The 26,544-nt window shown below is 46.4% G+C and overlaps 1 protein-coding gene across 1 annotated transcript in view; it reads right to left on the bottom strand.

Moving 5' to 3' along the window:
- The window catches only part of Dpp6 (dipeptidyl peptidase like 6), a 434,651-nt gene that overhangs the window by 212,642 nt on the left and 195,465 nt on the right, over positions 1 to 26,544 (bottom strand). Inside the window, exon 5 of the mRNA XM_050119955.1 lies at positions 23,435 to 23,509. Coding sequence (XP_049975912.1) covers positions 23,435 to 23,509 — 75 coding nt within the window. The remainder of the gene's footprint in view (positions 1 to 23,434; positions 23,510 to 26,544) is intronic.

The raw sequence follows: 26,544 nt of genomic DNA, 5'->3' as shown, positions 1-26,544 counted from the left end.
GCCGCCTGCTAGCTTATGCCCAAAATAACAACACACAAACTGTATTCATTTAAAGACTGCTTGGCCCATTTCTATCTAGCCTCTTCTAGGCTAATTCTCGCACCTGGACTAGCCCATTTCTAATAATGTGTGTAAGCACCCCAAGGTGTGCTTACCGGGAAGATTCTAGCCTACGTCCATCCTGGGTCTGAGCTGCATGGGAGAGCAGAGCCTGGCGTCTCTGCTCCAAGAGAGCAGACCTGTCGAGTCTGTCTGAGGAGTCTTACCTCACTTCCTCTTCCTCCTGTTTACTCCTCCCACCTATGTTTTAACCTATCAGGGCAAGCAGTTTCTTTATTTAATTAACCAATGAAATCAACAGATTGATATGACACTCCCACATCACATGTCTTTGTCTCCCTTTTCTTTATTCCTTCTGCAACCCTGCTTGCATCTTTCTTTTTTCTTTGTTATCTTTGTGTCTTTGTCTCTGTCTATGCCTTTCTCTTTTCTCTTCCTCCTCCTCTTCCTCTTCCTCCTCCTTCTCCCCCCCCCCCAGCTTGAACCACAGGCAGGGGCTGGTGATACCCACTGGTGCTGGGCTAGTCTCTAATGATCCTGGGACAGGTTTTAGATAGTCTCCCTATAGTGACACTGGCCAAAGATTTATGGGAGGTTTATTCACGTGCTTCCTTCTACCTCATATTTCAAACAGCCCAAGCTAAAAACAAATGGACCAATAAACGTAATCTCTGGTACTGTCAGGTATCTGAAGTATCAGTTTAAAGTCCTCGGTCCCTATGGGTTTTAGTAATGTTCTGAACACCACAGGTATTTTAAAATTTATCAATGACAAGTTAAAATATGAACATCAATGAAGTTGGTTGTTTTAACTCTTTTACTCTTTGTTTCTATTGGCGCCCACCACTCAGCTCCCAAATAACTACTCACAGAGACTTATTCTTTCTTATGAATGCCTGGCCTTAGCTTGTTTGGTTTCTAGCCAGCTTCTTTTAAATTAACTATCCCATCTATCTTTTGCCTCTGGGCCTTTACTTCTGTACACCTTTTCCTTACTTCTTACTCTGTGACTTGCCAGTTGTGTAGCTGTGTGGCTGGCCCATGATATCCTCCTTTCCTCCTTCTTTTCTTGTTCCTTAATCTTTCCTTCCAGATTTCTCCATTTATTCTCTCTGCCTGCCAGCCCCACCTATCCTTTCTCCTGCTTCGCTATTGGCTGTTCAGCTCTTTATTAGACAAATGAAACATAAAAGAATTCAATGGATCTCTGCATCATTAAACAAATGTCACACAAATGTAACACATCTTAAAATAATATTCCACAACACATCAATAACATAATTGTGGTGAAAAAGAACTCACAAAGTCAATCAAAGTACAAATGCTATGTCTTTCATTTATACTGTCCCTGATCTAGCTCTGGGGGCCCCTTCTGCACAGTTCACAGGGGCTCAGGCCTCTGCACAGGGCCCATCAGAGACAAGGAAAAGTGATGGTCCTGCTCTGTTCTAGGTCAGAACTACCCACAGAGCCATTCAGCTCTATCAGTTGGAGCAGTAAGCTCCATACAGTAAGTCCAATACTGACAGTTCATTGTATGATCAGAGCTTTAGTGAACAGATCCATCCATTATGCAACTAACGGCTCAATGAGTAGTCTCTAGAGCTTGCCCGCTATAAAAGCAGCCTGGCTCCTTCCCTCTCACTTCCTGCACGTCTCTCCAAGCGATGCGAGACACTGTCAAGAGCTCTGCTAGCAAGGAGCCTGACACTGGATGGAGCGCTTTGACTCTGAACTAGAACCGCAAGGCCTGCTGTACCACTTCTTAACTGTCTCTGTGTTGTGGTGTGACATGATTGTCAACAGAGAACAGAAACTGCCTATGAAGAGTGGACTGATCTCCACGCATTCATCTATTCATGCATACACATATCCATTCAGTCATTTATCCATTGTGCATGCATTCAGCTGTGCACACATTAGTTAATTCTTGCATGGCATGCATGTATATAGTTGCACATTCATTAACTCAGGCATACATATGTTCTTCAGTTTTTGTTAGCTGGCATATTTTCTATCTTCAAGGAGCATGAGTTTAGCATGGGACTTCATCCCATGATCTGTCATCTGTCTAGTGACAGGGATTCCATTAATGCACAAAATCCCAGAAGTTCTTGCCGTCTGGTGCTGCATTTTCACATCTGGCATCCTGGCTGTCCTATTTGGAACAGGATTCCTGCGACTTCCAGGCACAGATAAGACCTCCTTGTAAGAGTGGTGCTCAGAGGCAAGATGACATTTTTCTAAATACAGGATCCTCTTCTTTCTCCTTATTTAGACACACTTTCATGGCATGTGTCTGGGGTCCATAGAGGGCACAGAACTTTAGTTTGCTTTGGTTTTTTTAATGCTCACATGCTGAGAATCTGAATGAACAGTTTGTTAGGCTGACAACCACCAGACAATGACCTCAGCAAGTCCCATTCATAAGCTGTTCAGCATAGTGACTGGGAACCAGCTAAGGGTTCAGTAAGATCTCACTTATCCTCCCTTTTCAGATATTTGTGCAAAGAAAACTTGTGACCCTGGTTTGGGGAGATAATAGTAGTTCTGTCAGCAAAGTGCTTGCTACACAGGCATGAGGCTCCAAATTTAATCTCAACACCCACATAAGAAGCCAGGTGTGTTGGTATGCAGAAACAGGGGAATCCTGGAGTTTGGTCAGGCAGCCTAGCTGAATCTATGAGCTGTGGGTTCTACCAAGAAACCCTGCCTAGAAACAAATAAAGTGACTTGTGGCTGAGCAATGACATTCATGCTTGACTTCTGGCCTACATATAAACATGTTCATACATGTACATGAACACACATACATACATGGAGAGAGAGAGAGAGAGAGAGAGAGAGAGAGAGAGAGAGAGAGAGAGAGAGAGAGAGAGAGAGAGAGACTATGAGTCTGTGGTCCTGTGCAGGTAGCCTTCATGCACAGGGTTTACCTAACAATGCAGTACACATCATTATCCAGCCAAGACCTGCTGTTCTGCTCTCATGCCAAGTAAATCAGAAGCTAGCTGGCTTAGAGCCCTGGATCTAATGGTGCTGTAAACTACATCTGTGCCCATGCAAAGGCAGCATTGGCACAGGATGCAGAGAACTGTGTGTCAGCAACACCTGTTAGGGGCCCTTACAGGGCCTCCTCCCACGCTGACACAACACCACAAGATTAGCAAGGGTGCTGGGAAGCCTAACTGTGCAGGTAGCTGCTTCTCCTTACTGCTCCTCCCACCCCTAGACTGCTCCCATGTGAGCTTTCACTCGCCTGCACATAGGTGAGCAGATATGTTCTGTCCACATTCTAACACCCTGTGATCAGCCTGTCAACAGAGGCTGGGTCAAGAAGGAGCTAGGTTGCTCCAGCCAGCTTGCAGGGAGGAGGGGTGTCACCAATCCTGCGTTCATTTCCTAAGCAGTGTTTGAGGCAATCTGGGAGCAGAGTGAGGAAGCATAAAAGCTTCTAGGGCAAGGCTGGGAGACTGTCCGTACGTTTTAAAGATGAAGTACTCAAATATTCTGTTTGCTGGTTGAGCGAATTCACGGTATAGTCTACTGGTCGGCTTGCTCCTCTGATGTCAATACTCAGTTCAGGCTGAGCAAGACTGCTACTGTCTTTACTCCGAGGCCCATGTCTTCTTCTACGCCTTCAAAGTCTGTTTTCTTGTGACTTTCTGGAAAGGCCATCCCTGCCTCTGATGACCCCTTTGCTCTGTCATTCCTGGTCCCGTAGAGCATGTATCACTTCCAACATATCACAAACCACTCGCTTATAGTCTCTTCCATTTCAGGGCAGAGGCTTTGCCTGTTTTGTCTGTTGTGGTGTTCTCTGTGTCCACAGAGTTCTCAGCAGACGCTGGGGACAAGTCACCTGTCACAAGATGCAGGAGTGTTGCCCGATAGGGGTCATTGGAGATGCAGTAGGCTGGTACTTCTACTTTTCACAGTAGTTGAAAAAAAATCATTGTGTGTGTGTGTGTGTGTGTGTGTGTGTGATTGGGGAACAACCTCAGATGTCAATTCTACTTTGTTTGCTTGCTACTGTGAATGCTAGGATACCTGGCTCATAAGCTTCCAGGGGTTTTCCTGACTCCATCTTGTCATCATAAGGACCCTGGGATTACAGATGAATGATACCTCCTGCACTTTTATGTGGGTTCTGGGGATCTGAACTCAGGTCCTTGTGTTTGCCCAGTAAGTACTTCATACTTTACCTACAGACCCACAGACCCACCCCACTGTTACTTTTAGTGACATGCCTTAAACCAACTGTTTTCTTGACTTCTTCCACCCATCTTCCTCATGATGCCAATTGGGAATGTTTCCAGCCAGAAGAGGTGAGGTGAGTGCCATGGCACAGCACCACTAGTGGCCAGTCGGGGTACCCATTCTGGCCTCCATTTCTTAGGGGTCCACAGGGGTTTAGAAACAGACCACTAGGGCCTGACATCAGGCCCACAAGTCCTCTGCAGGTGAATCAAGGGGACAGAGGAGACTGCCAATGTCATTCTGGGGGGAGGTCTTACTTCTCTGCCCCAGCACTCCGGAGGTGTGCTGCCAGGCTGTGGTCTTATCTCTATGTCTGCGTGTTTGAGACAGTCTCTGTATGCTACGCAGGCTGGACTCAGATCCCTGATCCTTCTGCCTCAGCCTCTCAGGTACTATTAGCTGTGTCTATGGATCCACCCTGTGATCTTACCATCTAATGAGGACCTCCCTCATACTGCAGAGAGCACAGGAGTCAGGGCACCCAAGCCCCCCTCCTGATCCCCCTCTAAGTCATCCTGTGACCCTACATAGGCTGGCCTAGAGCTCCTTAAATAGAGTTCTGTTTGGAATCTGTCCATGGTAGGATGACCTTGTGCTCCTTCAAGACACAAAGCCAGAGCCTCCAGCTGGTGGAGAGCTTGGCAGCTGCAGCCTCCTCTGCTGACACGGGGCCAAGGCCTTTATATTTAGATATGGAAATAATGATTCTACTGAGTCAGTGAAGCCTTCATCCTGACAGTTGCACTCCCAGCATGCGGCAGGACAGATGCCAGCATTCCCAGATTTGAGGACCTATGTGCCCTTTGTCCCTGTGCCTCCTTCATGACTTCTAGTAGTATCTTTTTCTTTTCAGAAAGAAGCCACAGAGAAACAATGCCTGCTAGGGCCTCTAAGATCAGTCTCAAATCAGCACTATGGATATCACTGTCAGCATCATACTGAGCATCAGAATCGCTGCCATCATCCTCTTGACTGATTGGCACCACTAGCATCCTCATGACCACTAAAGACACCACTGCCGCCAGTCAGTCACCACCAGTTGCCATGCTCAAGGTTGAACTCACCACTTAGCTGGCTCTACAGTCTCCATCAATAGTTTCTTCTCTGTGCCCAAGATGTCCTATGATTCAGACCCAAATGGGTAGTGGAGGAAAACACAGGGGAAGCTGATGCCATTCAGGTCCTACTTAGGGCCTCTCAACACTTCCCTGGTGCTCTCTGTGGCTTGGTCTGAGGTTTGCCAGCTTCAGCGGTCTCTAACCTTACTTCCAGTAGTAAATACAAAGATGTTTGAAGGCAAGCACTGCAACTACCTTTTCTTATTTTTGAATTAGTTTTTTAGACTTTTGTGTAATATATTCATATCATATTCATTCCCCTTCCTCTAACTCCTCTAAGAATCATCTCTCCTTCCCTCCCTATCTCTCTCTTTCTCTCTCTCTTTCTTTCTTTCTCTCTCTCTCTCTCTCTCTCTCTCTCTTTCTTTCTTTCTTTCTTTCTTTCTTTCTTTCTTTCTTTCTTTTCAACCCACTGAGCCAATTTAGTCATGCCCAAATACTCTTGGATGTGTAGACTTCTTCCAGTGCATGGTCAAACTACCAGGGGCCCCATTCCACAAGATAAAACCCATATTTGTCATCAAATTCTAGACCAAGAACCTGTGGCTAGACAGATCATAGGTCCTAAGGGAGAACCTCCTGCTATTATTATAAGTGGACAACATATTAATCTGACTCCTAATGATTTGTCGTTATAATCATAGAGTAATGCATCCCTCAGCCTTCATCAGAGAAGCTTCTATTTGCAATTGATGGTGATTAACACAGGCCCACAACTCGTCAAAGTACAGAGAGTAAGAGACTGTGGAATGTTCAACCCTTAATGAGACATCTATACCATGCCTTTCCTTCCAAGGCTCGGGGATCACTATGGAAGAGAAAGTGGGAAGCTTGCAAGAGGCAGCAGATGGCTACAATGAAATTATGTTTTCCGGACACATCAGGAGAACTGTACAACTTTCATCCCTGGCTTTGCCTCCTGGTTGAAGCTTTAGTCCTGCTCCGGCATATCCCAGGACCCAGGACTACACTACCCAGGCTCTTCTCATTTGTCCATTCCCCATCATCACTCAGCACTGCCATTATCCACTGAGACTGTTCTTGCCGGGGACAGTGTACAGTCAGTAAACACACACAGAGAACAGATTAGTTTGTCTTGAATAGACGGTGCCTGTCTTATTAGTAAGGAAAGCCACATGGCCAAGCTATGCCTTTCCATTTCAAATGCTGGTGCAGTACGGAGACACCTCTGTGTAGGATAAAGCTGAATGATGTGGGATTGAGAGGCTCTGAAGAGGCCGTGATGGATAATGCAGAAGAGAAGCTCCAGGAAAGACGAGGAGGCAGTTTCTGGCTAATGAAAAGCAGACTTGAGTTTATATGTTAGATTTGCTTTGTCATTGGCCCACAGGTTCTCAGAGAATTCAAAATTTTGAGACGTCCACTCCACTGAGGGATACTGCGTTGGGTAATCTCACTTGTCGACTTGGCGAGACCTACTGTCACCTAAGTCACAGACCCATGAGGGGTTGTTTTGGTTAGGTTAGTTGAGGTGGGGAGACCTGTCCACTGTGTCCCCACTGTGAGTGGCGCTGCTCCCTGGGCTGGGATCTCAGACTTTGTATGGAGCAGACAATGAGGTGAGGAGAAGCAGTTTTCCCTCTTTGCCTTTTGACCACGGAAGTCATGTAATCATCTGCCTCAGACTCCTGTTGCTGTGACCTCACTGCCATGACTGTAACCGTGAGCTGTGAATGAAAGGGACCCTTTCCCCCTTAAGTTGTTCTTGCTAGGATGTTTTTTTTCCAATTAGACACATTTATGTGTTTATTTATTTTGTTTTTTTAAATTTATTTTCGAGAATTTCATAGATGTGCACAATGGATTTCAGTCACCCCTGCCCCAGTGCCCTAACTCACTTTGCAGGTGTCCTTTGCCTCCACATCCTTCTCCTTCCCAATATTATATCTTCTTCTTCTTTTATCTTTTATATAATTCATTGAGTCCAATTAGTGACACTTAAATGCCCACGGGTGTACGGCTGCACGGGAGAGCATGGGTAACCTCCTGGGGCCCACAGCCCTTAAGAAGAGAAACCAACTGCCACAGATGCAGGATGCTTTGCCATATAAGGGACAATTCCAGATGCTGCTGTAGCAACACTTTCAGTGTTGTTTCATAATGTCTTATTTTAATGAGATCGTGATGGCAAAGGGCAAAAAAGCCGTATTTTCCTAGTCAGAAGAAGAACCTCCCTGACTCACCCTGGGCACTGCCTCATTCACAGAGTAAAATAAAAACTAGGGTTCCTGTAAGAGTCCAGGACCATCAGACCAGATGGGGCAAGGTTTGCACACCACAGGACAATGCACTTAGCTGTGCACAGACTCCACAGCTAATTATGTCAACCACTTCTTCAGACATGGCAGTCTGGAGACACGGAGCAGGGCACATCCTCAGCTGTGGAAAAAAAGACCAGAGCCTAGCGAAGGAGCAGCCTTCAACCCTGTGGAGGGCACAGGGTAGCTGCAGAAAAGGGTGCAGTGGGTGTTGCAGTAGGGCTGTGCCACCTCTCAGCAACCACTGGCTACGGGACGGGTGATAGGGTGGGGAGAGCTGTGCAAACTTAAGGTCTGCAGCATTTGAAGAGCTGGAGAGTCCCACGTGGGTAGTGCTACCTCCTTCAACAGTACAGCTGTAGGACTGTGACAGGGGCCCTGCTGTTGAGGGTGGCATAGCACACAGCAGAGGAGGAGGAAGAGTTTTAAAAAGTTAAAGAAGCACTTGGTAAAGTCAGAAGTGTGGCCTCAGCAGGGAAGGGCACTGGGGCCACCTCTCCGCAGAATAGAGTGACGGCAGCTCAGAGAATTTTCCCCAAGAAACATGGGCCAGACAGTGACATGAACATCTGCAACTGTCTTTGTGGTCCCCAAATTCTTGTGACCCACAGAATATGATGAAATATGCACCATGCGTGTCCTTGCCCATGTTGTCATAACCGCCATCAGTGCGTACGTACAGAGGCTCTGTTATGTCTAGAGAACACTGCTTTCCTGGGCTCAGTCACTGCTCTGGCTCTTTCGGCCTTTCTGTACCCTCTTCTGCAGTGGTTCTCAAGCCTGGGGAAGGGGGTGAATGTGGTTAAAAACTCAGTGTACAAAATCCTTAATGAACTAAGAAAAATGATTAATTATAAAAATAGGCACTTGGAAAAGTCTACCTTCCTGCGAGAAAAGGAAGGGGAAGGTTGTGCACATCTTCTTAGGGCACACTTGCTCATCAGCCCCACTGAAGAGCTGGAATGCTGGGTTTGGTGGGGTCTATGGGAGAACACTGCGAATGCTGGTGAACCTGGACCACCCATCCCTGCCATACTGCAACTTGGTGAAACAGCAAAATAAAAGGTAACCAACAAGCCTAGGACCTGCGGACTTAGGCAACCGCTAACACCAAGGCGTGGGCGGAGTGGCTCATGGAGGTAGGTTTCAGGGACCAGATGCTGTTTGGGTTAACAAATGGCTTGGCAAGAATGGAGTGATCCATTGCAGTTTAATGAGCCTTCTGCTTATTAATGGATGGAGCATCTATCGCCAGTGTATAGGTCGCTGTATGCATGCCATGGTCATGCAGTAAATGCCAGGGGCGTTTTTGCCTCCAGACACAGAGGAAGGGATATGATTACCTTAAAACCACAGATTTTGATTTAATGAGACCCCGTCTTAGAAACACACAAATGATTAGTGCGGTGAGGCTCATAGAAATTTGGATTCCAGGGGGAAGCCAGGTCCTTTAATTTGCTGACAGTGGCGAAGTTCTGGATATGGAGCAGACAGCTCAGTGAAACTTGTTGGATGAAGTCCTAGAATGCATCAGTCATAGGCCAATGCAGGCAAGAAGAGTGTCAGTCATGAGAAACCTAGGCTAAAGGGCTGGAAGAAACTTTAAATGTGAGGGCACTGAGGTGTCTACTCCATACAGAAGCTTGCCCCAGTGCCGTCCAAATAAAGGAATTCAAGTTAATTTGTCTCCTCGTCAATATTTATAGGGGTCCATCGCTTGTATCTCTCAGAACAAGTCATTCTAGCCAATGAGGTTCCATCCACTCATGATGGTTGGTGACACCTCCGGGCTGCCTGGGTGGAGCAGCATAAAGAGAAGATATTTCACCAGGGTCGGGGAGGGGACGCCTCTTCGGCGGCACACGATGCCTGTGCACCTGTGAGGCCTGGGACGAGAGGTTCTCCAACCTGACGTCACCCCCAGCTGCTCTGCTATTATCTGGGTGAGCACACACACACACACACACACACACACACACACACACACACACACACCTAAGCACTTAACGCCTTGTCCACGCTGAAGATGTAGGTACATGCTTGTTCCCTCAGGCCCTGCTCCTCGCTGTGTCCTGTGTGTGACAAGCCGCCAGTCTGTGCTGCACTTGTTGATGACCGACATAAACTTAAACATGGTAGCCAAAGGAGAGATGAGCCGGGCCATAGGAAAAAGCGGCCACAGGAAAATGATGGGCTATAGACTTGACTCTGCCATTACCGAGACACATGGCTTTGTAGGCATCAGCTCCTATTTGCTGGCTGTGCTTCTTTCTTCCTGTGGGGACAGGGTCTTATTATGGAGCACTGGTTGACCTTGAAATCATGATCTCCCTGCTGAGAGCCAGGAGTATAGAGCTGTGCCACCATGCCGGCAATTAAACTTTCTAGGCTTCGCTTTCCTTGTCTGTAGAGGGGGGAAACGGCTGAGTCACCTTAGAAAGGCCTTTAGCAGTCCTTGAGGGAAGAGGAGGCTAGGGATTGGGAAATAAAGCCCAGCACGCTCTCTAGGGAGGTGTGCAAACTATGTCGGTCCCGATGTGGGCACATGGTGCTTTGAACCATTCCTAGGCAATGACAGAGGAGAGCCAGAAGTTTCCAAGGACTGTGGATGGGATGGGAGAGATGTTTGCCTGCAGGGGCAACCCAAGGAGGTTTCTACATTAATGAGGTATTTTCAGGACCCCAACTTGTGAGTGGTCTTGGTAGCAGAGTCTATACAGGTCTTAAAACTGACAGAACTACAGCAGACAAGAAACTTAGAAGAGGAGGGAAAAAAAACTCAACTTGTACTACATGGTATAAAAATACATTCCTTAGTTGAAAGCAAGGAAGTTCCCAGCAGGTGGGTGGCACCACAACAATAGGCCAGCCAGCAGTCGTTGTGTGCATCTGGTACCTTCTGAGCTGTCAAGATGAGCTGGGAGGTGGGCTTCAATATTTATCATGCTAAAGGCTTCTTCTCATGAATGGCAACGAGACACACTTCAGCCGAATAGATCTGTTGTCTGTGGCTTATCCAAAGCCAATCTTATTAAACATATTAAAACCCCAGAAGCTGTAACTCTTTCCAGCCATGGCAGGCTTTCTGACAGCATGGGCCAACATTGCCTTCATAGGGTCTCTCCTGGCCTGGAAGGGGCCATGAGCACTGACATGGGCAAGCCTACTGTGTAACTGTGTGTGTGTGTGTCCTGCAGAAACAGCTGTGAACCAGTCAGAGCGAGGCACCTGCTGGGCTCTGACAGGGCCTTTGTGTTGTCATGCTCTTTTTTCTGAGTCAAACTGTCATTGTCTTCATGAGACTAGCAGTATCCTCTTCTGAGAGTCCGTCACAATTGGGCATGCGGACTCTAGATAAGCTCTCCTGGAAGGGGTGTGGATGGTCACTGGACCTTCACCTGGTTTCTGGCACCTCCTTCCAGCCATTTGTCTGAGACTCTGTTCTAATTGTGAGTGATCTCTGGAGTCTCAGGGAAAGACTAGCACACATAGGCAAGGAAGACTTAAGGAAGGGGGCGTTATCCATGTGACTATAGGGAACAATCATCTATTCTGGTGATGATTCTTTAATTGGGATGATTTGGGGTGACCCATAAGCCAGTCAGGAACCCCTCATGCATATGAGCAAGTCCCATAAGCTCACTGGCTCCCCAGGGTGAACTCTGGTGGAATGAAGGTGGTTTGTCATTATTATACTATTCACATGTCCCTGGGAAGGAACTTTAGCAACAAATGGGGTGGAGACATAAGGGTCATGAAATCTCCTCACACCTGTGTGGTCATGAAGAAAGACTCTGATGAGGGGACATGAAGAGGCTTGGAGAATCCTGAGACTAGTGACTATGGGAGTCGTCAATGGAGGGGGCAAACCCTGGAGTGGAGAGCAGCAGAGGACCGCGGAGAACCAATGGACAGGACTGTGGGAGACCCATGGACGGGACGGTGGCAGCGGATAGTAGGGGGAACTGAGCGGAGGGATGGGTCACCTACCTGGCACACAGAATGGTCCCTGAAGACAATTTGGAGAACACAGGATGGTGTGTGTGGAGGAAGTATGATACAAAGCGTCCATGGAGAGATGACAGATAGGGATGAGACACACCAGACAGTGACAATAAAGAGATGGGGCATATATAAAAGACTGGAGAGTGGCAGGGATGTGCAGGCCAGGGCAGACACAGGCATGAGCTCAGAGTCCTGGCAAATGGGTGTTTTCTACTGCATTGATATTACAGGCATGAAGGGTCTAATTTGAGGTGAAGAGATGGGTTCAGTTTACAGCCACTGTATGCAGGGTCCATCCAGGCTGGAATCGGGAAGTGGGAACCACGAATCTGGAGTCATGGCAAGAGAGCTGCACGGGGGTACAACCGGTTGGGTCACTGCCATCTGGATTATTGTGTCTTAAACTTTGGAGCACACACAATCAATGTCTGGCTCTCCTTCCTTCATGGTAGGGTTGGGCAGAGCCTACGAGTCGGCATGTGGGAGAGTTCCTTCCAGGTGCCCCACGCAGGGACTGGAGCAGCAGATAAAGTGGCTCGAGGACAGTACGTATTTGTGAAGAGAAGCTGACTTCACATATATCTGTGAGGAAGACCCGCCAAGTCTCCAGACAGGTTGGATTATTGGCTGAGTTGATGAAAGGTGCAGCTGAAGACTGAAGACAGCTGAGCATGTAGCCCGGATGCCTAGGGGGAGGGGGAAGTGACCTCAGTTCTGTCCCATGAGGCCATGGGGTTTGCAGAGGGGAAGTCACAAATCTAGGGGCAAGGGGCAAGGACTTCTGCTGGTAGAATCACTGCACCCGTCTCTGGCGGGGAGGGGTGAGTGCAGAGATCAGCTAATCTAGCAAGGCAGGTCATGGTGCCCAGTGAGCTGACTCACAGAGTGTACCACAGCCTCCAACTGTACTGGAGACATCATCGGCCTCCTTAAGGCTCAGCAACTTCCTCTGTAAATGGGGGCAAAAGGAGGAGCTGCCCTTGCTGTCAGGAGGCCAGGGACTCCATACACAGTGGAGGGGGAGGCAGAGACTGAAAGGAAGAGTTGTGTCTATATGCTTCTGTTCTCATGAAGGAGAGGAAGAGAGAACTGTGGGCAAAGGCAGAGCTCCTTGTCTTCACTCTGCTTCATGATAGAGAGATCTGAGCAAACTCGGATGTCTGAGGAGGCAGTCAAGCGGAGAAGTAGATGGTAACAGGGCTGGGACACCTTGAAGTCCACACCACAGCCAGGGCATGGGCAGGAGGAGATGGGGAGGAATGGCATCTAGTTCTGTCTACTCCTCTTCCACGACACGTTATCTGAGACCAACCAACCAGAGCTGGGTAGCTATCCGCTCCACTCACGAATTCCAGCACTGTCATACACCATCACTCTATGGTTACAAAAGAAAAGGGGGGCATGGGAGAAGAAGGGGTGGTGGCACAGAGGGCAAGGTAAGTCATGTAGCACAAAAGCAGAAGAGAAGCCATCTGTGGAAAGAGTGGGGGTCGGCAGGAGGGAAGGATAAGGATGGAGACTAGAGACAGATGTTTGCAAACACCATTCTGTAACCATCTGTTACTGTGAATGCTAACTTCAGTGCCAATAATAAAAAAGTGGCTCTTCTTTTGATAATGGGTCATCTCTGGTAGCTGTCATGGCAGCCAGAAATCATGGAGAATGCCCAAAGTTGTGGGCAGTCAGGTGAGGTGCCAAGCACAGTTACAGCCATGTCCTAACATTGTTCTTGCTCCACTCATTCTATTCATGTCGAAGAATGATGTTTTCAGTATGTGTTTCCTTCACCACCCAGCAGACTTCTGGAGCATTAAATGCAGGACCAACTCCTCTGCATTTCCACCTTCTGTGAGACACATGTGCACCCAAGTACAGGTGTGTGTGCGCACGTGCGTGCGCGCGCACACACACACACACATCCCTGCAAGCAAAGTCTTGTAGTCTTGTAAATAGGCACTGGAGAGCCTGTCAAATTATAGCCATCTAGTGGTGGCAGGGCATTGAGGGACCAAAGGTGACAGGCGATTTAGGGATTGCTCAGGCAATTCAACAATTACTTAATCATTTCTAGAGATTCAGAAACTGTAGCAATGGACTTGGTCCAAAATGCCACCACAGCAGCTGCAGCAGCAACCCCTCGAAGCTGTGCCAATGTGCATTAGCATGCAGAGTCTGCAAGACCATGGCCAAAGGCCCAATTGCTCGCGCGCAGGCTTTTGATGATAACAAAGCCCAGGAATAAAGGAAGCTGTAAGGTAGAAACACTGCCTGCTGGAAGATGAAAACTTTTGACTCTGTGAAGGACCAGAATCCAAGGCACTTGCCCTATGATGCCATGAGGGCCAGAACTTTAGAGAATTCAGCATCTTTACTGGGAGCACAGCGAGGACTAAGTGGGAGCTCAAAAGGTTTGGAAATTATGCCCTGCAAAGTCTGTCTGCTACTGCTGAAGTCATCATGCTGGTGGCCTAGAAGAAAAGCAAGCACGTGTAGAGTGTTTCCGGCTGTTCTCTATCCCCCGCGCTAGGTGGACGATCGTGTCATATACCGGGCAAGGCCGCAGATGGCATCTTACTTAAACATTTTTCTAAATCATTTCTGAGACACAGTGGGGGCTGAATCACAAATAGAGCTGTCCCTAACCCATCACGTTTACTAATCCTTATGGTTTTCAGGGGTATGAAAATCTCCAGGCACACAGCAGTGATAATGGTCCACAGTAAGTCTCCAAGTCCTAATTGTTTGCTCAGATGGCCAGGGGAGCTTGTTCCATATTAATCAGCTGCGAGGCTCTGCATATAATTGCTGTTAACCAGCTCTCCCTCAATCAAAGACAGCGGAATGGGAAATGAAGAACCAATCTTTTAGGAAGGATTTGAGTCCCGTCACCCCCCTCCCCCCGCCCGCTACATTACAGGGATGGCCATTCACAGTAAAGACAATTAAGTATGCTCTATCTAATATCTGGCCATCTCACTTAGCAAACCTGTATCTCTCCTCATTTACATTTCATTTCCTTTATTACCAATTACACAAACTTCACTGGTCGCGTTAGATCATGCAGAGCCTCTCCCCGAGCTGGTGGTCTTTAAGAATTATTATTGTTACTACATTATCACAGCCGTGGCTCCTGAGGTGAAGCTGTCTCCAATCCTGTCTCCCAGCTGGCTTCTGACAGGCATGGGAATGGTTGTATGCTCCCATCCTTCCCTGCCCCCACTTCCCAAACACCTGTGGCTTCTGTGGCCCTAGCTTCTCCCAGGAATGCTGATATTTACGTGTTCTACCTACACAGAAGCCTGGCCTCAGGAGGTCACCTTGTTCCTTTTAGGAGCCCTTTCTGATGTCATCTTCCATAATCGGACTGTCTCTAATTCTCTAGTTCCCCCCTTTCCCAAAACACCATTGAGTGTATCCTACAGTAAAGGGCCACCCCTTACTTCCAGGACAGCTGGCTAACCCCCACTGGCTCCTTGACCCTTCCCTTCATGGCCCATTTCTTCTATTAACCTCATCTCAAGCTCTGTCTTTGATCAATGTACCACCCGTGCATTTATTTTCTGATAATAATTCTACCTTCTACCACTTTTGCTCAGGTTTCCCCATTTTGGATATCTGACCTACTGACAACCTTGTTTGTTGTCAACACAACTACTCACACGAGATAAGAGATGGAACCAGGCTAGATGTTCATCAACAGACAGATGCAGATACCTATTATATATATGCACAGTGGAACAGTGTTTAGCTATAAAGAAAGCCAAGGCATTTTCAGGAAAATGGATGGAGCTAGAGATTACTATGTTTTTTTTTATTTATTTATTAAAGATTTCTGTCTCTTCCCCACCGCCGCCTCCCCTTTCCCTCCTCCTCCCCCAATCAAGTCCCCCTCCCTCGTCAGCCCAAAGAGCAATCAGGGTTCCCTGCCCTGTGGGAAGTCCAAAGACCACCCACCTCCATCCAGGTCTAGTAAGGTGAGCATCTAAACTGCCTAGGCTCCCACGAAACCAATAGGTACAGTAGGATCAAAAACCCATTGCCATTGTTCTTGAGGTCTCAGTAGTCCTCATTGTCCGCTATGTTCAGCAAGACTGGTTTTAACCCAGGCTTTTTCAAACCCAGGCCAGCTGGCCTTGGTGAGTTTCCGATATAGAGATTACTATGTTAAATGCAATAAATCAGACTCTAAAAGACAAACACCAGATGTTTACATGTTTTCTTTCGTTGTAACAGCCTCAATTTTACGTTCACATCTATTCAGGGGAGTAAAGGTCATGAAAGTAGAAAGGTGACCATGAAAGCAGAAAGGTGATGGAGAGAGAAGAGGGTAATTGAACACATACTTTGTGACAGCAGAGGGAGGAATCTGGGGGACGAAGGGGACTAACAAGAGTGAGGAAGGGCACAGATAGCAGGTGTGGGGAGGAGGATCAATGAGACCAAAATATGTATGTAAGTAAATGCCACAATGAAACTCATCACTTTTTATGAATTACAAAGCAAAGCTAAAGAGAAACAAAACACCCTCCCTCCGCCACCAAAAGAAGTTTGGCTCCTAAAGAAAGTTGTTCTGTGGCTCCTAAAGGAGACACAGAAAGGAAAATGTGGGTGTGGGTGCAGATTCAGGGAGTCCTGTAGGCCACTCATCTTCTCTAGAGAAGAGGGACTGTTACTGAAAGTCAGACTCCACTTCTACCACTGCAGGAGCTGCTGCGGCAATCAGGACTAGCTGAGCAGACTTAGGTCTTGCTGCAGCATGGACTTGGAGTCTGCATTTGAGGAACATTCAGGTGGGGACTTCCTACAAGTCCATTGTCAGCCGAGTGGGAAGAAAGGTGCATGCGGACCAGCTGCTTCTAGAGGAGGGCCTAGAAATTACTCTGCACACACTCTCTTTTGTATGCGTGCACACATATGTGTGTGTGCACATGTGTTTACATGAGCAGTGTCCAAAGAGGCCAGGAGAGGGGGGTCAGTGAGAGAGTTGAATCAGAGTCCCTGCAGCTGGAGTTACAGGTAGTTTTGAGCTGCCTAATGTGGGTGCCAAGAACTGAACTCAGATCCTCAGAAAGAACAATATGCATTCTTAACCACTAGCCATTTCCCGAGCCCTCATGTTCTTTAAAAATAGTAATGATTGTATGTGTGTGTGTGCACGTGCGCGCGTTTGTGTGTGTGACTCCACCGAAGATGTGCATAAAAGACCATGGAATTTGGATGGAATTCATCTTACCAAGTATGCCGAAGCAGGTCTATCCATGTTTGGGTGCTTTTCAGCTGCACATAAATATTATATTTCAAAGTCCCTCAGGTGGTAAAATAGGCTACATTAACTAACAAAGTGCAGGAAAAAGATTTTTCTTGAAGAGGAAATTTGTTTCGCTCCTGTAGTATACACCTTGGCATCATCATGTCTTTCTTCTGGACTGAGCAGATAACCATGTAAGGGGAGAAGCAAGCAGCTACACGCTGTGTGCACCCTCTCTCCTATGACAAGGGGCTATAGGATGTCCTTTTCCTCTGAGGAAGCTTACATGGCATCATTATCCCCTGAGGAGGAAATTGCACTCGGAACCTCACACGTCTCTGTCTCTCTTGAGGAAGAAGGTGTACAGGGCACCTTGCTCATCTGAAGGCATTTCTCCCCTCTGAGGAGGAAGCTATACATAGCACACCATGTGCTCTGAGTAAAGAGCTGTAGATTGTACCTCACACTTCTCTGCCCTCTGAGGAGAAAGCTTACACAGCACCATCCCCATTCTGAGGAGGAAGCGTGAAAGGCACCTCACAGCCTTCTCCCCTGAAGAAGCTGTACCGGACACCTCTGCCCTCTGAGGAGAATGTTTACACAGCACCATGTCTTATCTGAGGGGGCAGCTATACTCAGCACAGCATGTGTTCTGAGGAAGGAGGTGAACAGGGCACCTCACATCTTTTCCCTGTAAGGAAGAAGTCACTCCTCTTCCCCGAGGAAGAAGCTATATGGGAAAACTCTGTCCTGTGAGAAGGAAGCTTACATAGCACCTGTCATCGCTGTGAGGAGGAAGATGCTTCCTCTCCTCAGGGGTGAGGAATGGCTTCTCCATTCTGAGGAGAGAGCTGTTCTGAGGAGGGAGCCAACCAGAGCATCTCACACCAGTCCCCGCCAAGACAGAAGCTATTGGGCTGAAGGATCGTTCAACTTTCGGATTCTTCACTGGCATCTGTTACCCAACTTTGAGAAACGCAAAACTGATCAAATGTCTGCTACTTGGCTATAAACCAGCATAGGAAATATTTTAAGAGTTAGAAAATCAAGAAAAAATGCTACTTTTTGTCTCCTGGGAAGGACAGTTACCTGGGGCTGCTCAAGTCTCACAGGTCCGTTTCTGGCTTCAGTACCAATGCCCACGGGGCATGTTGGGCATGGCCAAGAGACGTATGACTTGGTAGTGACACTGGGTATGAGTCTCAAAGTCATCTCTACAAACTACCACCTGTACATAGAGTAACGAAGCACCCGATTGCCGCCCCAGCTGGCTGGGGGTGCCATCAGTAAGTATGGGTATAAGATGGAGCCTAGGCAGTTTCGTGGATGCTAACCTTACTAGACCTGGATGGATGGAGGTGGGTGGTCCTTGGACTTCCCACAGGGCAGGGAACCCTGATTGCTCTTTGGGCTGACGAGGGAGGGAGGGGGACTTGATTGGGGGAGGGGGAGGGAAAGGGGAGGCGGCGGTGGGGAAGAGACAGAAATCTTTAATAAATAAATAAATAAATAAATAAATAAATAAATAAATAAAAAAGATATGGGCTCATTTTTTTTCCCTTCTGAGTACATAACTTATAAAACTCTGTAAGAAAGGTACCAGCAAATGCAAGGAAATTTAACTAAGTTTTTGCTAAATTTTAGATTTGGCAGCAAAATTACCACACATTAAAAAAAAATCAGTTTTTTTTTTTTTAGCCTGGATTCTCAGGACAATCATAGTAGTAATATAGTTCTGCGGGTCTGTGTTGTGATTTTATTCTACTTATCCTGAGCACACAACACTGAGACGGCAAGACAGTGGAGCACTACCTATGAAGAACTGCGTTAGCATCCTTCGACATCATTTCTTAGGTCTGTGTGGAACCCAGGCGACTAATTTGGAGTCGCTACGTGCTCATCTCCCTTCTCCAATAAACCTCGTTGCCACGCAAACACTTGAAAAAGCGTGAGGGGATCATCCCTCCCCACAGCACAGTATTTGCTCAAGACCCTGCTCAACTCACACCTCCCTGCTCCCTGACTTCTTGGGGTTTTGGGAGCCATGTGAGAAAGAGGGACAAAGCTACAAGGGGCAAGACCTGTAATAGCTTCAGAGACTCCTGGCTTTTCAGTCCACACTGCTTGTGATGGGCTGGACCCGTATCCAGTTTCTAGCGAATGGACAGTGGAAAGATGAGGGAGCCTCCACAACGGATCCGAAATACTGACAGGCACCTGCCCAATCAACACTCTTCTTGCTTGCTGCTCTGAAGAATAAGCCACTGCATTTTAGAGGGTCTTTGGAGAGATACCGAAGATATTCTCTGGCCCATGAGGGAGCCCTATCAATATCCATGCGAAGGAACTAGGGATGGACCATTTTTCACCACAGTCTCGAGATGTGACTGTAGTCCAGATGATGATGAAGATAGTAATGATGATGATGATGATGGCAGTTTTTGTGGCAGAGTCCTGATCTATAACTCATTATGCAACTTAGTATAGGCATGACAATGAAGTTTACAGCAGAAAGGGGATGCGTCTTGCTGTGTGTTCAGGACCAGTAAAATAAAGATACTACCTAGATCCTCAGAACTATAGTACTGGACTCACAGTAGTCCTCCTGCCTCAGCGTCTCAAGTGCTGGGATTACAGGTCTGTGCCACCACAGCCAAGCATGATAATGGCTCTTGACTTCAGACTGTTGACTTAATAAGTCAACAGAAGCCTAGGCAGTTTGGATGCTCATCTTACTAGACCTGGATGGAGGTGGGTGGTTCTTGGACTTCACACAGGGCAGGGAACCCTGATTGCTCTTCGGGCTGATGAGGGAGGAGGACTTGATTGGGGGAGAAGGAGGGAAATGGGAGGCGGTGGCGGGGAGGAGGCAGAAATCTTTAATAAATAAATAAATAAAAATAAGTCAACAGACCCAGCTAACCTGAGCCCTGATTTCTGACCCACAGAAACCATGAGATATGGATACTGCTTGTTTTAAGCCACGTGTGTTGAGGTCTCTTGTTACATGCATCGGTGACTGAGTGACTGGGCCTTTATTTAGACCATCTTTTTGAACAAAATGCTACTTTATTTGGGACCGAATGGTGTTAAAGGGCTTTAAAAACAGCCCCATCTCGATGTCATTTTTAAACACAGAAGTCAAATTATGTGCAAATATTCAGGGCTTTTTAAAAGAAAGTGTTATCCAAGGAGGAATCTTTCGCAGATAGATTTTCTCTTTTCTCTCACAAAGTGCATCTGTATTTTGAAATGATCTAAGATGCTGCGATTTAAGTTATTTTTTCTCTTCCACCGCAGAGCTTAGGAAATGTGCCATGCTTGTCAGCCACTCTCTGCGGGAAGGAACAGGATTGCACTAATGAAGCAAGTTTGTTTCAAAGCATTTTTTTCTTATTGGGAGTTAGTATCACTTTTAAACTACAAATTAAAAACTACGATTCCCCTGACAACCAGCTTAGTTCTGGGAGAATTCTTCAGAAGATGTGCCCTGAGAAATGACAGGAAGTTCTTTCTATCCCTGAAACAGAACTCATGTGACAAACATTAGCTGTTTGAGGCAGGAATAATCTTTAGGGAAGAGGGGAGATGGTGAAAATAGAAAATAGATACATTTGTGGCCATGAGGCTGGGACCACACACATAGGAACACTATACTCCACATTCTAGGCACACTGCTTATGGACCCACAGATACTTTATGTCTAGAAAACAGGAAAAACAAGACTGAATTTATTTTCTCTCAAATCTATGTGATAACTAATACTTTTACAGGGAGGTGATCCTGGAGTGCCAGCCTTAACCAAGAAGCTATTTGTGGTTGATGTTGAGAGAGAAAGGATTGGTTTCCTCCAATGGCCTGTGTGACACTGGGTGACTGGGTGGCCAACCACACTGGGGCAGGCCCCATGCTTGGGGGTAGATGGCTGAGGAAAAGTGGACCCCTTTGTTTTCAGATGTGCATTTTTTTGTTCTGAATTTTATTTTCTAAGAGAGAGGACATCTGAAGTTGGGTAGGCAGGGTGGTGAGAGGAATCTGGGAAGAGTTGGGTAAGGGGAAAGAATGCAATCAGAATATATTGCATGAAAAAAATGAATACAAGCTAAAACTGAAAACCTGCTCCCCCCCGGGAAATGCTATGCACCCCCTGGGAATACCAAACCTTTTACTCCACAATGCAGTAAGGAAGAACTTAACTTTAATTACAGTTCTCAGATCCCTTTGCACATTAGTTCTTTATATTATTAGTGAATTAATCATTATATTATTAACCTAAGCCTCTTAATAATAATTACCCCACTTATTCCATAATTATAGGTTAAGATGTTCCCCATGAAAGCATCCACCCCCTTCTCTAGAAATGTTTACAATGACCATCTGGTCAGGAAGTCCTCCCTGACGGACAGGCAGGAATCCATGCACATCCCCTTTCATGGCTCCTCCCGAAGCAGAAGGGATTCTGGGAATCTGCCCTCATAATGACGGCATGCTAGCCACTCAGTACTGAATTAACAACTACTTCTGCTCAAGTTAGAGGTAAATATCAACTTTTAACCATGGGATTTTCATATTTTGCTGGCTAGGTTTTCATTGTTAACTGGACACAGTTTAGAATATCCTGGCGAAAGGGACAAATCCACTGAAGAGCCGCCTCCTCTCTCCAAGTGGTTTGTGCAAGTTGGTGAGGAACTGTCTTACTGATGAGCGAGGCCTCAGCTCTAGCAAGTGGATCTGGGCTGCATGAGGAAGCTGCCAGAGAGCAAGGTGGAAAGTTAGCCAATCCCTCTTCCTTTATGTTTCTCACTCTGGGTTCCTGCCTTGAGGTTCGGCCCAATTTCCCTTGATGATGGATTGTGACTGGGAAGAGTCAGCCTAAGAAATTCTTTACTCCCCTAAGTTCTTTTGCTCATGGTGTTTATCACAAGAAGCAAATACTTTTTTTTTATACTTAAATGATTTTATTGTTCTCTGAATCCTTTCAAAGTCCTGTATTTTCCTTTGGCTGAGAAAACAAATCGAACTTTTGTTTTGGGCCTTACTTTAAATTTCAATAAAAACAGCAGAGGGAGCAAGGGTCACATCAAGGGTCTCATTTCTAGCTAGTGTCCCATGTGGCAGAGACTCATGTTGGACAAAAGCATCTCTACCAAATGACTGTCAGTGGTGACGGCACTGCAGGGTGTCCTTTGAAAGGAGTCCTGGGGAAGAGGATGGGCACAGGATCCATCAAAGCACAGATACATGGAACCTAACACAAGAGCACCCCTGCGCCAGTGAGTACCTGACAGCGCCCTTCAGTACATTCTGAGGAACAAACACAGCTCTGCCTTGAAGGTTTCTGGAGGTGGGACATTCTGGATCCCACTGTTGGCTGGTTTAGCGATTAAAAGACTCAAGAGAACCTGAACTTCAGGCTGGCTCAGTGAATCCAGAGTGCTGCAGGTACCTGTTTCATCCACTCCATTTCTGGCAGTTTCTGAGAGAGCTGTGCTCTGGGGACACCATGCTCAGTCACGCAAAGCCCAAGGCAGCCCCTGACAGCTGGGCACAGCAAAAGAGACAGTGGCAAGGCAAAAGCTCTCCTTTGAGAATCCAGACTCACCCGATCAAATGGACCCAGATGCCCAACAGTCCTCAAGAATTTAGAGATTGAAAATGAACACTCTTGGATAACAGACATTCAAAAAATTAAGATAGACCGTCAATGATCTACATTTATTAGAATAAAGTTGAAATATCCACAAATAACCTGGTTGCCAAACTTTTACAAAATTTTAGAATTGGATTACTGATTCACAGTCACCAATTTCTCAGTTTTTGTTACGGGATAGAAACCAGTACCTCTCCCACACAAGGCTCACCACAGAGCCTCTCTGACATGAGGCACCTCTCAGGGGCTCTTACCCCATGAGAGGGTCAAGAAACACTAACAAGATGATCTTAGGAGAACTGGAGACCAGTGAACTGGAAGGAACTAAGAACGAGAAAGCAGGCAGGGAATGGATGTTTAGGCAGCTGCTCAAACCCAGGGTGAGACTTTTACAATGAACTTTAGCGAGATTTTAGGGCGTGGGAGACTCATACAGCACCAACAAGCCGGAAAACACATACGGGAAAGTGACTTAACTTTCACCAGGACTCCGGCAAGGCCAGGCAGTGCAGGTAGAATCCACTGGGGACTGCCTTTTGTTTCAGGCCCGAAATTGATCATTTCACTGGGAACTGGGGAAGTACAAGGGGTATCTCCTCGGAATATCTCTCAAAAGAAGTCATTGTTCCTGCCAAGAAAGTTTTTATGTCTCTCTTCTCTCCCATGTGGTGGTATGACACAGGAAAGAGGCTACCCCAGGTATGCAAACTGTTTCAGGGTTGGGGATCATGAGGAAGGTGCATTCAGGAAGCACTCTTAGAAGGTAGCAGAACAGAAAACAATTCCTCTATCTAAGGGGAAGAGGCAGACTCACCGGTTCCACGTTATAGGCAAACAGCGCATACTCTCTATCCGGAGATATTTCATATCTGATGGCTCTTAAGAATTCCTAAAGGAAAAAAAGAAAAGAAAACAAAATTTACAGGTATTGCCTGTAACAACTCTGAATCTTTTCGTAACACTGGAGCCATCCTCAAAATCCTCTACTGAGATAAATTAAGCAGGGAACCAGCAACATTAAGTATGGTTATATCTTTTCTTAGTTAGCCAATCAAAATGCAGCTAATCGATGCTTTCAAACATTCTATTTGTGCTTTATTTCAAGTTTCAACAAAATGGTCCTTATTGTGTCTGTTGGAGCAAATCGATGGACGCGAACATAAAAACAAGTATCATTTTCCTGTAAGACCCCAAGTTCCTCGGTGCTCAGTTACCATCTTTTTCTTTTATTCTTACATTTAGACTCATATACTAAGTAGAGTTGCTACTAAAACAGAAGCAGATTCTGCACACTGTTACATAACTTGTCTCTTCAGCATTGTGGATTCCCCCTGTGGGACTCCCTGGGAGTCAGCACACAGAGGGCATGCTTGCTTTTCCACCAGATTCCTTCGTATCCAGCCCTCACTGTGAGTATGTGCATCACCAACCTTGAGGTTCCTCGGACCTACCCTGCCCTCTGCCCTGACACACACTCCTGTTCTGACCCCAGCCCACCTCCTAGGGCCCTCATCATCGTTCTGGTGTCTGTCACTCCACAGTGCTGCAGTGACCACTTGGAGAGTGAGCCACGCCATTAGAAGTGACAATGCCTTGTGCCTCAGCTTCTTCTCGTGCAATGAAACCTTAAGAAAATGATTGCAAAGAGTTGGTTTGTCGGAATTATTGCTCTTTGTGCTAACTGTATCACCTTCATATGCCTTCATTCATGCAGTCTTCACTACAGGCAGGGTGGTTCTCAGTGGATGCATTCCCAAAGTCACCATGAACACTAAACGAGTGTACACTGGATCCTCATACCCAGGGGAACCCAGGACTTTGCTCCTAATGCCTTTGTGTCCACATTTTTAAAATGCATTTTTGTTTAAAGATACCTTATCAGTTAGACATGGCTGAACCATTAGCTTTGAACTTCTGGCCAGAAGCACTGTACCAGCCACAGAAAGCTGAGCCTGTACCCACAATGTCTCTACTGGGTGCACACACTACAACCTTCTGGTTCTCAGGAGCACTAGGCCTGCGAACCCCTGTAAGCACGGGATAACCCACAGATAAACATGTGGCAAACACATGCTCTGCAGTCCACAGGAGAAAAGCAACTGTTCAGTGTGAGAGCTGAGCAAGAAAGCAGAATGCTCTGTGCTCTGTCTCAGCTGACACAGCAACGCAGGACCGATGCAGGATGGCTCGACTGTGCTCCTGCCATGGTGGAGATGATGCCAGTGTGCTCAGAGTGTGATTGCCTTGTGGGGGGGCAGTAAGCTTTACCACATGGGGAATCGCAGATCTAGAAACTGTGGACAGGGGAACAACTGCACAGCTGCTGGAGCAGCTATGACCACAGCACCACACCAAAGACTCTGCCCACATGTCTCTATGGATGTGGGCATGGATCTATTTTTATAGGTTAGGCATTTAAGGGCTAAAATGACAATGAAGGGTGGCTTTAAAACAAGTTCAACAGATTTTGATAAATCACCTTCCACATGCACGTATGCACTCACAGACACACCTGCACGCATGCACCCACAGACACACATGTATGCACACATTCACAGAAACACATGGATGCACGCACACACACGCACTCCTATTCACCCCTCTCACCTACCTCCCTTTTACTGTTCTTTAAAGCCTCCTACATTCTCTGGCTCCAAGCCTGGGAGTGCAGGTCTAACACTGGATTTTCAATCTTCTAGAGAAAAAACACTCCCTAAGTGATGCCAGCTAATCTTGGGACTATAGTGATATTTTATTTATGTTTTGGCGTGGGAGGTCCTCTGACTATGTGTTGCTATTATTGGTTAATGAATAAAGAAACTGCCTTGGCCTGTTGATAGGGTAGAACTTAGGTAGTTAGGGAAAACTAAATGGAATGCTGGGAGGAAGACGGCAGATTAGGAGAGACACCACAGAACTGCCGCCGGAGATAGACGTGCTGAAACTTTGCTAGTGAACCACAATCTCATGGTGATATACGGATTAATGGGGATGGGTTAAATTAATATATAAGAGTTAGCCAATAAGAAGCTAGAGCTAATGGGCCAAACAGTGTTTTAATTAATACAGTTTCTGCGTGAATATTTCAGGGCTAAGTTAGCCAGGTGGCTGGTAAGAACAAGCAGCTTACTCCCTTATTATGTTATAATAAATAAAAATTGCCTGAAGATGATAAGGGCAAAGCTAACTCACTAGAGGCCCCCCTCAACCTATTTATCTCACACTGTTCTCCTCAATAGGAAGGCTGCTGGTTCCAATCTTCGTTCTCCCTCAACTGTTCTGTAGTTTTTCTCATACAGGTCTCACCTTTGTTTCGTTATATTCATCTCTAACTATTCAACACGGATGTTTCAGAGATAGGAAAATAGATGATGTCTCAATATCAATACACAATCATGAGCTGCTAATATACAGGGGATTGATTGGATTTGGGCATCGACTTTACATTCAGAAGCATTTCCAAGTTTGGGTTTGTGGCTTTAAAACACAGAATTCTTGAAATCTTTTTTATAGTCATCTTTTCTATGGGTAGATTCTTCTCTTCCTACCTGGTACTCAATCCCACTCCACAGACGTGTGAAGAAGGTGGGCATTGCTGGCTTTCTGGACTGTGAAGGAGAGGCATCCAGCCTTTGTCCTTTTGTATGGTAGCCTCTAAGTCTCTCTGTAGGTGACATCATTTGCCTGTTCATCAGTACCTTGCTCTGAGATTTCTTAATGAGTGTGTGTTGGGTTTGATGATGCCTTTCCTATATGTAGGAGGTGATTTTGTATGTATGATGTTGTTTTGTTCTTTTTAGTCTGTCAATATGATAAATGATGTTGTTTTATCTTCAGATGTGAAGTCAACCTTACATTCCCAGAATAAATTACAACCATCCATGATGTATTACCTCCTGTGAATGTTCCTGGGCTCAATATCCC

This window comes from Alexandromys fortis, unplaced genomic scaffold, assembly GCF_014885135.2.
Source record: "Alexandromys fortis isolate MF-2015 unplaced genomic scaffold, M_Fortis_MF-2015_v1.1 scaffold_177, whole genome shotgun sequence".
Taxonomy (NCBI): Eukaryota; Metazoa; Chordata; class Mammalia; order Rodentia; family Cricetidae; genus Alexandromys; species Alexandromys fortis.
This window is presented reverse-complemented; position numbering and strand designations above follow the sequence as displayed.